At 39.0% G+C, this 12,182-nt stretch overlaps 1 protein-coding gene across 1 annotated transcript in view; it reads left to right on the top strand.

Annotated features, from left to right (window-relative positions):
- The window catches only part of clasp1a (cytoplasmic linker associated protein 1a), a 42,115-nt gene extending 31,380 nt beyond the window's left edge, over nt 1-10,735 (top strand). The window contains exons 32-41 of the mRNA XM_078795417.1: nt 1,633-1,782; nt 1,918-2,024; nt 2,649-2,774; nt 3,387-3,534; nt 3,718-3,964; nt 5,448-5,638; nt 5,718-5,846; nt 6,045-6,251; nt 7,238-7,354; nt 8,632-10,735. Coding sequence (XP_078651543.1) covers nt 1,633-1,782; nt 1,918-2,024; nt 2,649-2,774; nt 3,387-3,534; nt 3,718-3,964; nt 5,448-5,638; nt 5,718-5,846; nt 6,045-6,251; nt 7,238-7,354; nt 8,632-8,718 — 1,509 coding nt within the window. The 3' untranslated portion in view covers nt 8,719-10,735. The remainder of the gene's footprint in view (nt 1-1,632; nt 1,783-1,917; nt 2,025-2,648; nt 2,775-3,386; nt 3,535-3,717; nt 3,965-5,447; nt 5,639-5,717; nt 5,847-6,044; nt 6,252-7,237; nt 7,355-8,631) is intronic.
- The last annotated feature ends 1,447 nt before the right edge of the window (nt 10,736-12,182 follow it).

Here is a 12,182-nt window from a genome sequence, read left to right as displayed (position 1 = left end):
TGCGCAGACATACAGTGGCAAACCCCAAACAAACATGTCTGCCATTTGTGACTTTGTAACTGTGATTTGTGAGAGTGATGTAAATTAACAGTAGCGAATGCAGGGAAACACCTACCTACATGAGTGTGACAGCCAGAAGGCTAAGCAAATAACCATGGAAAATAATTGATGATAATTAATTGGACTAGATGACCAATGGTGACACCGGGTTCCACTGACTGCTCTTTCACTTGGAGCCCTGCGTCTGCTATCCGGTAGGAAAGATTACGTATTCCTGCCAGACCTTCACCCGATAGTGTCCTCTCACCTCGAAAATCGGAACCCAGCAAACACAAAGCATGCTGGGAAGCACTGCCGACTTCCTTTCCCCAACATACTACAGTTGCACTGTTGTCCCTTTTTCACTGTAGTGACTTTTAATGCTGGTGCTGGGTTCGTTTGATCATTTTCCATGATCTTCTGTAGCCCTCACAGGATTACGCCTCTCATTAGGAAATAACAAAAGGGAGAACAGGATGAAGCGTGCAGTGAAAGGCAATGCCACAAATTAAAAATGCTGCCATAACAAACCCCACAGGATAAAGACAATACACAACACAAATACTGGAAATGACAACAAACAAAAAACACTGAAAAAAAATCACTGAAAAAAATGGAAGTTAGCCTTTGAAAAATGGTACAGAAAAAAACATTTCATTTCAGTGTGAACACTCAATTCTTATCAATCAGTATTTTCTGGAATACACAATATTGTACTGTTCATTGGGGCAGAGGAGTTGGATGCTGTGTCTTATGTGTAATGGTAATGCTAATGGTTTGGTTTATTTTGCAACATGCTTAACAAACTTACTTGAAAGAATATCATATATTTACATATATATGTACTATATTACAGATATGTGTAGCACATGCATTGCTACACAAACATGCACGCATGTATGTGTTTGCAGCATAGCGGACTATAATCAGATCTGGTGACAAGATCTCAAGAAATGAAAACACAACAAGATTTGTTGTTCTGAAAAAAACTCTCTTGTGGGCAGTAGGTCTGGGTTGATAATAAATAAATGAATTCATCACAAAAATAATGGGAAATGAACATTATAATAATTTTGCCAGCCTTAATACATTGTAATGTGCATGTTTTCCTCATCTACTGCCCCCAAACAAGCAGGATGAAGGTTCACTGTGAACCTTCATGCCTTCAGAGGCATGATCTGTAGCATGACCGGTTGAGTTCTGAGTTTAATGAAGTAAAAATTATATTAGTAGATTGCAATATGTTATAATATAGTTTTTAATTGTACTTTTCTAAGTAAAGTTAAATCTCAACTTCTCATTCTCATTCTCATAGACCCAATTTCGTGACACAATGTGATTGCTCCTAAACAGTAACATTAGCGGTGCGCATGTGCACTTGCACAGTATGTGTGCCTGTATGCGTTTGAAGGTTTTCTGAATGGGAACTGGGTGTGCAAAGATGGACACACATGCACTATAAGCAATAAAAATAATCCACAAAGTCCAAATAAAGATGTGTTACTTAAAAAATTTAACGGCTCCTCCACAGTTGATACAGAGATGAGATGATGCATTCCCCCATTTATTTCTACTGCTGGTATTTGATTTCAGGCTGCCCAAGTGGTGCTGATTGCGTTGTTTGAGCTCAACACACCGGAGTTCACCATGCTGCTGGGAGCGTTGCCCAAAACATTCCAGGACGGTGCCACCAAATTACTGCACAACCACCTGAAGAACTCAAGTAATGCTGGTAGCAGCGTGGTAAGTTGAACACATAGATACTAAAATACAGCGATACCTATTAGAACACTTTTAAATGGGTCTTCTGATGGCACATTGTTGTGTAAATTTAAAAAAAAATACTCACTCGAACTTTTTTTCCTCTGTGCCTTACAGGGCTCTCCAAGTAACACTATTGGTCGCACCCCACCTCGCCACACCCCAAATAGAACCAGCCCACTCACCTCTCCAACAAACTGCTCACATGGAGGACTGTCGCCAAGGTAACTAACAGTCATCACTTAACAGTTATACGTATCATATGTGAATCAACTGCATTGATGCAGCTATATAATATAACAAAAAGATGTGAGCTCTTCTACTAGTTACTGTTAATGTAGTTACTAGTTACTAATAAATGTCTAATAACCCATCTATCCATACATCTATGGAGCCTATTCCAGTTGTACTGGTCACCAGCCAATCACAGGACACATATAGACAAACAACCATACACACTCACATTCATACCTATGGACAAGTTGGAGTCGCCAATTAACCTAGCATGCATTTTAGGGTAATTGTTAAGGTTGAGGTTTGTTAATGTTTGGGCACGCCTGTTTTGGAAATCCAGCTGGAGCGGAATTACTCTGCCCTCTGCTGGTTACTGCTAATTAGTGAAAATTTTAACACGCATAGACAATATTAAATATTACTGCAGCATTTATATTTTGTTTATGTGTAATGTACACTTCAGCTTTACAGTTGAAGTCTTTTCTCTTTCTGTACTATTGTTTTTCTCTCTTTCACTCTTCCTTATTTTGTTTTGCGCTTTCCCCCTTTTGTTCCATTTTTCATTCTCCCGCCCGTCTGTTTGTCCTTACCACCTGGCCGCGCTGTGCCAACAGTCGGTTATGGGGTTGGGGTGTCGACGGACTCTCAAAGCAACCCCCTGCCCCCGCTCCTCTTCCTCCGCCTAACTCCAACCCTGCCGCCCCTTCTTTCAGGGTCCTGCGCAGAGCACACTCACCCAGGTAATTAGATGGGATGAGGTCAAACATTTATTTTCCCCCCTTACAAGTTAAAACCAGGCCCTAATACATCTCTTCTTTCTTGTCAAAGGTTATTTATCTTTTCATGCTGATTTTCCCACTGAAGGAGACAGCTCTGTAGCTATGCTTTATTATGTGTGGGAAAAAAATGAACCACACAATCCATATCGTGGGGAAAATAAGTATTTGCTTTTCGTTTATCCGCCTTGCAATGATATAGGGGTCCATATATTGTCAAAAAATTACTTGCCTTTAATAAATTAATTGGTATTTGAGGGAGCAAACATTCTGACCCTAAAATACAGTAAGTTTTAATTATTTTTTCTGTTTAAAAATAATAATAATCTGCCTCTCTCCATAATAAACAAACCGTAAAACGATGGACTGTTAATACTCTTGTAAGGGGGATATATTAACAAAATCAGAAGGGGATAAAATACTTATTTTACACCGTGTATGTACTAGTTCTAAGCTTCCACTCTTGAAAAACTTGCCCTTTTCAGGCTTTGCTTAATCTGTTTGCATCATGAAAGACTTGTACTACACAACTTCTGCCAACTACTTCTCATTCACAAATGTATTTGTGTCTGTTAGCATGATGGAGTATGACACTGAGAACATGAACTCGGAGGACATTTACAGTTCACTGCGTGGTGTCACAGAGGCCATCCAGAGCTTCAGCTACCGCAGTCAGGAAGATCTGAATGAGTCCATCAAACGGGAGGGCAAGCGAGATGATGCGGTGAGTCAAGTTAAAGAAACAAATTGTGCTGTCGCTTTCTTAGTTATGATCTATCTTCTTCCGCAATGTTTATCACTTTGCATTTCCTCTTGGCAAGAACATTCGTAACCTGTCGATCGCAGACTCGCTCATATATGTGAGGTGTTTAGTTTAGGTAAAGAACTTTGCTGTGCTGTGTTATAGACTGGGAGAGAAGGTATATCATCAACCCCTGGCTCTGATGCCCGCCTCGGATTAGATGCATTGGAAGTGGGTCGAACTGCCTTGGACAACAAGACATCATTGCTCAACACACCATCACCACGCTCATTCTCCGGGCCAAGGGGTCGGGAGTTTGCTCCTTACGGTCACGGAGAAACAATCTGCACCTACGACAAGAGTGCCCTGAAGGAGGCGGTATTTGACGATGATGTGGAACAGTTCCGTGACTGTAAGTATTTTCATTCATATGAATATTAAAAGGTGTACTGCAGCAGCACTATATTAATACCACCTTTTTCCCCTACCATGATATTAAGGTGTACTCCTACACCCATTCAAGGCAACAAGCCTCATTAACTCTTGGCTTGTGCTAAAAGCCTAAAGAATGTCTTCATTGTTTTGCACTGACATTGTTGGTGACGCAGCAACAATTTTATATCGGTTTGTCCTTTCAGTCATTGTGAACCATGTTGAATGTTGTGTAGTGCTTCACGGCTAACTTATAATCAATGCATCTGTATTTGTAAATGTACTCCAAACCATTTGTATTCCACCATCATGTAGTGTTTTCTGAAAGCTCCCTGCTTTTAAATGTTGACTCGAACCAATAGGAAGCCACACACACACACACTTTAAATGTCCTAAAATGGGCCGTACACAGCTCTGGGCTTCACTTAAAAGTCATGAAGTGGCTTATAGGAAACGTGGTTGTCATGTGACTTATACCTGGGTATGGCTTACCCAACCTGGATGTGTGTCAGATAGGCTTATCTTATTTTAACAGCTTATTTGTTTTTACCATTGCTCATTTTAAAGCCATGTAATGTGGCTTTTAGCTTTAAAATTGTTATGAAAATCCTGAGGCGACATAATCCAGTCAATAAATGTCACTGTTTGATGCTTTTCAATGAATACATGATCTTTTGCTAATATCACACATCTTTGACATGAATTAGTATTATAAAAAAAAAAAATTCTGCATTATGTGGTATATCCCCATCATTTAACTTCAGGTGGCACTGTATTTGTATTAATGGATGTGGAATCTTTACTTCTTCACTGTTAAAGGCTAGTAAACATTAGTTTGAGTTATCAGAATGTGTTTCCCATCCTCCATCTTCATCTCTCCTCCACCCCTCTCCTTTTTAGGCCCACGTAAGGAAAGCGGTGAAAATACGATGAGACTCACTGGTAAAGATTCCATCACTTTCTGACTACTCGATGAAAACCTCTAGAGACTAATGAGATGTTATTCTCATTCCTATCAACTTTTTGCCCTGTTGCACTCATTTTCCTCCACTGCCATCACTCTTTTTTTTTTGCTTCTTCACCCTTTGACCCTGTCCTGCAGAAGGTTGTACATTACACTCATTACACACTAATATGTTTGATGTGTTAAATATGTGCTTAGTATAAAGTCAACTGCTCTACCGGTGCAATCATACATGTACATCTAAAATAGGGAGTTTTTTAAAAAAACCTACATATTTTCTTGGCTTATTCTGACTACCATTATTATTAGTTGCAAATGGATAAATTACTGAGTGGCAGTTGAAGCTGAAAACTCAGCTGGAAGACCAGTTGTTACACAGGATGTCTTTAAAGTCGTATACATATAATGTTATACAAAAAAGTTAGTTAGTTCATTCATGAAATTAAAAAAAAAAAAAAAGTTTTAAGACTGTCTATATGCTATCTTTCTTGCTGAACAGTCGGTCAGGACCACTCGGACCTGGTTGCTGATCTGCTTAAGGAACTGTCTAATCACAACGAGCGCTCTGAGGAACGTAAAGGTGCCCTGGTGGAATTGCTGAAGATCACACGAGATGATAGCCTTGCTGTCTGGGATGAACATTTTAAAACCATCCTCCTCCTTCTGCTTGAGACGCTGGGGGATAAAGATGTGAGTTTTATATGTATATATTGTTTTCTACTATATATATACACCTCTTCCTAATGGTTCATCTCATTGTTTTTGCCAGCATACAATCCGAGCCCTGGCACTGCGGGTGCTGAAAGAAATATTAAGGAATCAGCCGGCCCGGTTCAAGAATTATGCAGAACTAACAATCATGAAGACCTTGGAGGCTCATAAAGATTCTCACAAAGAGGTACATAAGAGCTTCACATTTTGTAATGTAATTGTCCATAGGTATGAATGTGAGTGTGAATGGTTGTTTGTCTATATGTGCGCTGTGATTGGCTGGCCACCAGTGAATGAATGAATTATACTTTACTATTGATACTCTTGAGGCAGTTGACATTTGAGCAACTCTTTGTTTTTGTTTTCTACTGTGATGTGCTTTTAGGTGGTACGTGCTGCTGAGGAGGCCGCATCAACCCTGGCTGGATCTATCCATCCAGAACAATGCATCAAGGTGCTGTGCCCAATTGTACAGACAGCTGATTATCCAATCAACCTCGCTGCCATCAAGATGCAAACAAAAGTGATTGAACGCATTGTGAAGGACTCTCTACTACAGCTGCTGGTTGACATCATTCCGGGTCTCCTGCAGGTTTGAGACATTTGTTCCCTGTTTTGATATATTTTTAATGCAATTAGTAATACTGCAGTTCTTTGAGTGAAGTGGAAAACTGTGCCAGATGGCAGTTTTTTTAACATAAGGAGTCAAAATGCACCTCCAAGTGGTCAGTGCTTTGTTGAGGAAACTGAAGGTGGAGGCGATGGATCGTCTCCAGACCTGAACCTAATTAAGCACCTGTGGGACATCCTCAAGCCGAATGTGAACGAGCACAAGGTGCACATCCACCAACAATAACCTGTACAACTCATTCCGGATTAAGGTCTTAAATAGTCACACCAAGAACACCCTTTAGACATTCGCTTGTGTTGCTGGCTGGTTGCGTTGACTCATTTTATAGTAAATTGACGAAGCTGTACACTGACTGCTCTAAACTATATACAAATGTTGCCTTTGAGAAGATATGCAAGGGTTGTTGATGTATTCGTTCATTTATTTTCTACCCGCTTACCCTCACGAGGGTCGCGAGGGTGCTGGAGCCTATCCCAGCTGTCTTCGGGCGAGAGGCGGGGTACAGCCAATCGCAGGGCACATATAGACAAACAACCATTCACACTCACATTCATACTGATGGACAATTTGGAGTCGCTAATTTACCTAGCATGTTTTTGGAATGTGGGAGGAAACCGGAGTACCCGGAGAAAACCCACACATACACAGGAAGAACATGCAAAATCCACACAGAAGTGCCCGAGGATGAAATTGAACTCGGATCTCCTAGCTGTGTGGCCTGTGCACTAACCACTTCACCGCCGTGCAGCAGTTGTTGATGTATGTTTTATGAATATGGACACTATCAGGTAGCATATTTAAGCAAAGTGGACATTTGGACTATTTTTGCCTTATTTGTCTATGGTTATGTTTTCGTGTGTGCTCTCTATTTGGCAACTCTTCCCACATGCCGTGCTGGCCGTGGGTTGGGTTGTGTTCATTTCATGATATCTTTGTCTCCTTTTTAGGGCTACGACAACACAGAGAGCAGCGTTCGCAAGGCCAGTGTGTTCTGTCTGGTGGCTATCTACTCCGTCATTGGCGAGGACCTCAAACCTCACCTGGCACAGCTCACAGGCAGCAAGGTACTGACCCCACCATCACCACCATCGTCAACAGACCCTGGGCCTTATCTGGGCCATTCAGTTTTCTAATAACTAGTTGAACTAGTTTAAAAATCTTGTTCTACGACAAGCTACAATAGAAGAAATGGGTGCAATATCTCCCCTTTCTCTTTTGTAAGAAGCCGGGTGTATGTTCCATCAAGTTGGTCCTGCAGAACCTTTTTCATGGTCCGTGTGTCAGATCCATATAAGAGTATGCTTACAACACAAGCTCTAAAAAGGCAAGTTTTGAAACGCTGGACTACATGATGGGATGCAGTCTGTTCCATGCATTCCAAGCTTGTGCTTTGCGAGTCATGAAATCCTTGGAGTAGAACCCAAACACATAAAAGCCTAGATAAGACCAAGCTTGGCAGAAGCATTCTCAAGAGAGGTTAGCAAGTCCACAGCATCCTTCAAAAGTGTACCTGTTAGTGCTACTGTATATCATCTGCGTAGTCAAGCTTGTCATCGCTTGTTGACAACCTCTTTCTCCTTAATGGTGTCAACTGATTGCCTGAGAATGGAGTCTACTGCTATGACAAAAAGATTAGGGACAATGATGTCTCCTTGGTGGATACTTGCTGTAGTGACAAATTCTCCAAAACTAGATATATGTTAGTCAATGGCTTCCACTTTCTTTTCTGGGAAGCCGTAGTTGTAGAGAATTTGGAAGCATAATGTTGTCTTAAATTCTTCAAATATCCTCTTCAAGGCAAGTATCTACCTGGTTCTGTCGCAGAATGGCAGCATAGAATCTTTGCACATATAGGAGATCTTGTTAGATCACCAAAATCGTTGTTTGATTTAAATATGATTTCAAGAACTTCCTTAGTCTTTTGTGAAAGCAGACTTATTGTTGTGTTTTAGCCAAAATATGATATACACAGGGTTGCATGGTGGTTAAGTGGTTAGCGCGCAGACCTCACAGCTACGAGATCAGGGTTCAATTCCACCCTCGGCCATGTCTGTGTGGAGTTTGCATGTTCTCCCCGTGCATGCGTGGGTTTCCTCCCACATTCCAAAAACATGCTAGGTTAATTGGCGACTCCAAATTGTCCATAGGTATGAATGTGAGTGTGAATGGTTGTTTGTGTATATGTGCCCTGTGATTGGCTGGCCACCAGTCCAGGGTGGACCCCGCCTCTCATCCAAAGACATCTGGGATAGGCTCCGCTAACCGCTAACCCTAAGCGGTATAAAATGAATGAATGAAGATATAACTAGCCTCCATGTTTTTTGTTTGTGTTTATTTCCAGATGAAGTTACTGAATCTGTACATCAAGCGGGCCCAGACCACCAACAGCAATAGCAGCAGTTCCTCGGATGTCTCCTCTCACAGTTAACAGCGGGATGTTGTTTGTGGAAAGCCTGCGAGATGAACAGCGCCACCTGTTTGAAACTTCACGCACTAATCTTTGCAAATCACACGCCGCATCTGTTTAGGGTTCAACTGCATGCTACTTTGCGCCACCCCTCCAACCGCCTTGTTCTGGAAATTCGGAATGCAACTCCGAGGACAGATTTCGGCTTAGATAACATGTTCATATACAGTACAATGAAATGTACAAAGCAATTTTTGGTGGCAGATGAAATATTTAATACACTGTATGTTTAAAAAAAAGCATCATTCCTGTATTATAATTTTCAAGTAGTTTTAAGTTAATTGTGACACAGATGACCTTTTTAAATTATTTTAAGTGAAAGAGTGGCTTAGACATTTTGGGAGATTTTCAGAAAGCATTTTTCTTCTGGTTTAAGACTGGGGAGACACCGACCATGTGAGGCACACACACACACACAAGTAATGCTTCTTGACTGGGACTGGCATGTATAAAATGTAAACTATTCGCTTACAAAAACTGTGAATCTATTGTGAAAAAGCAATGCTTGTGGTGATGCATACACAGTATTCTCCCATATGGAACCTCAGCCTCTAAATCCAGTAAAGTAGTTTGTAAATACACATGTAGGACTCTGCTTTGCAACATGTAACTTGCCTATGTCAATCATTTCCACGTTAGCCTGCCTGCAGCGCCTCATCTTTGTGCTGCTCTGAAGTTTTGTTTTTCTTTTTTGGCTGTTCAAGTGCACTTGTAACGTGGTATTACACTGCTTCATTGGTTCAGTTACCTGTTACATGGATGAAGAAGAGGAGCAACTCTTTGGTTGGGCAGGTTGTTTTCATACTAGTATCATTTTAAGACAGGGGTGTCCAAACTCTCAAGCAGATTTGTTTTTAATTTAATTCCTGGCTTTTTGAAATGTATAGGTATTTATAATTGTAGGTGTTTTAATTTGCATTTTTATTGACATTATTATAGAACAATGCTCGGGGTGCCGAGGGGGCAGGGAGGACTTCCAATATTATCCTATTAATAATCCTTGCCGTACAATTTTAACTCTTCAATACGCTTGTATGCTTCATTGCTCTACATTTTGTTGCATTTCACTGTTTTCCGTTTATTTTTCAGTCAAATAAATGAACTTTCTTAATAGTGTTTCAAATCAGGGGGGTTGTAAAATAATTTCTGTGTCTCCCAGTGGGGGGCACGGCAGAATATAGTTGAGAACCACTGCTCTCGAATATCCAAATCTGTTTTTTTTCCCTTATCAAAAATGTTAATATAAGTCATAATTATCCAAATATTTCTAAAAAAAAAAAAAAGACCAAATAATTCCTGGCGTGTGTGACTTATTTTCATTATTTAGTCTTTTTAGTCATATTATGTCATATCTAAATGCTTTTTTATTTAAGATTACACTTAAATATCCAAATCAAGACCAACAACTGTCTTAACTAACTAGTGTAGCGCCAATGTTCTGATGCAATTTAAGGTTTTCTTTTGCAATTGGCTCCCACACCAGAGTTTGGACACCACTGACTTAAAGTATCAGAAGGTATAAAGAAGCTTTGGAATGATTTTGTGTGTAATGGGATTACTTTGGGTCTACTTTGGTTGAGTAAAGTGTTGCTGTGACTGCAGCAAAAAGTGTTTTCTCTACTTGACATTTGACCATTTCCTTAAGCGTTGTTCGAATTAAATCAACGAATGTATATGTTTACTTTCCTCTATCGCATGTTAGGTTCTGTTGAATCAAATCTGATGAGTTGATCGGAAGCAACATGGAGCACCCTCTACCATGCCTGTTAGTAAATCTGTTAATATGTCAAAGGAAATCTATTGACACTAAGTCTGTTTTGACTATAGGTTTTCACCTACCATGTAATATTTGCCCTTGTATTTATTATTATTGATTTCTGTTTTAGTATTTCAGTCAAACTACAGTGTACAGAAGGATGACATCCATGATGGACTTGCAGCAATGGAAAGAAATTGAGTAATAAACAGATTGATGATTTTTTTGTGTGTTTATGTGACGTCACTCACTTGTTCATGATCTTCCCGTATTCATTATGTTTCCTATGTTCATATTACTTACGACATAAACTTTCCATGATTACACATTTCTATTTTATTTTAACACTACAAGTGAACAAAGCACCATTAAATGCTGATTTTGGATGAAATAACATCCGCGTCTTTCTACTCACGTTCAGACACGTTGAAGGGAGCAAGTGTACACGTGATCTAACTTCATTAGGAACTTTACTATAATCATAATGGTGCTATTCCGCTTTTATCCACAGGAGGCCGCTAAAGGCTGAGAAATCCGTAATGTCAACATAAGCTATATACAAGGGGTCTCAAACTCAGTTTACCTGGGGGCCACTGGAGCTAGGGTCGGGGTGAGGCTGGGCCGCATCAGGTAAAAAAAACAAAACAAAACAAAAAAATATATATATAAAAAATAAAAATATAATAAAATATTAATAAATATTAATTATATTAAATATATATTATATATATATATATAATAGTCTTCAATGCTTCTGCTATACCCTCCACTTTTTCAGTGCTTTGATTCTTTGCAAAAGCTCTGATAAAACATTAAATTATGATAAATTATTATAAATTAATTTTTATTTATTATTACATTATTAAGTAAATGTTTAATGTTCATTTTTATTTTTCGACACAAAATAAGATGGAAAAATAAATAAGCAAATCAAAAAACAAATGAAACATGTGAAACAAATACATTTTTATTTATTACTAAATAAATGTTTAATGTTATTTTTTTGACACAAAATAAGATGGAAAAATAAATAAGCAAATCAAAAAACAAATTAAACAAATTAATTTTTATTTATTGTTAAATTATTAAATAAATGTTTAATTTTAATTTTTATTTTTTGACACAAAATAAGATAGAAAAATAAATAAGCAAATCAAAAAAAACAAATTAAACAAATTAAACTTTCATATCAAGGCGGGGGCCTCAAACTAGTTTCAAATGAGTTTGGGACCCCTGCTATATACAAAATAATACTGTATAGTACAGTACCTGACTCAAGGGGCACAATTTAACACACCATACTTTACTAAACCCAATTAAGCCACTTTAAACCATTAAATCCAAACATGAACTAAATAATAAGATAATGGAAGTGAATGGTAAAAGTGTGTATGTATGCAACCAAAGTTGTGAGGATGACCTGCCGCATGTTCTCCAGTCTGGAGGGGCAGAAGGAGATTAATGAGTTGGCAGCTGACTCCCATCCACCACAGGTGATCCACATCGTCCAATCAGCCACCAGTACACTCAAGTGGACCATAATGAGGACCATAACGCATAATAAAAATAATGACAGTAACTCAATTCATTTAGGTATAACATTCACGGTATAATTAAGTTTTATTAAGTTAAGTCTTACATTTATTAAAATACAATAAGTAAGCAAGAT

Source organism: Doryrhamphus excisus, linkage group LG12, assembly GCF_037039965.1.
Source record: "Doryrhamphus excisus strain RoL-2023G ecotype Guam linkage group LG12, RoL_Dexc_Guam_v1.1, whole genome shotgun sequence".
Taxonomy (NCBI): Eukaryota; Metazoa; Chordata; class Actinopteri; order Syngnathiformes; family Syngnathidae; genus Doryrhamphus; species Doryrhamphus excisus.
This window is presented reverse-complemented; position numbering and strand designations above follow the sequence as displayed.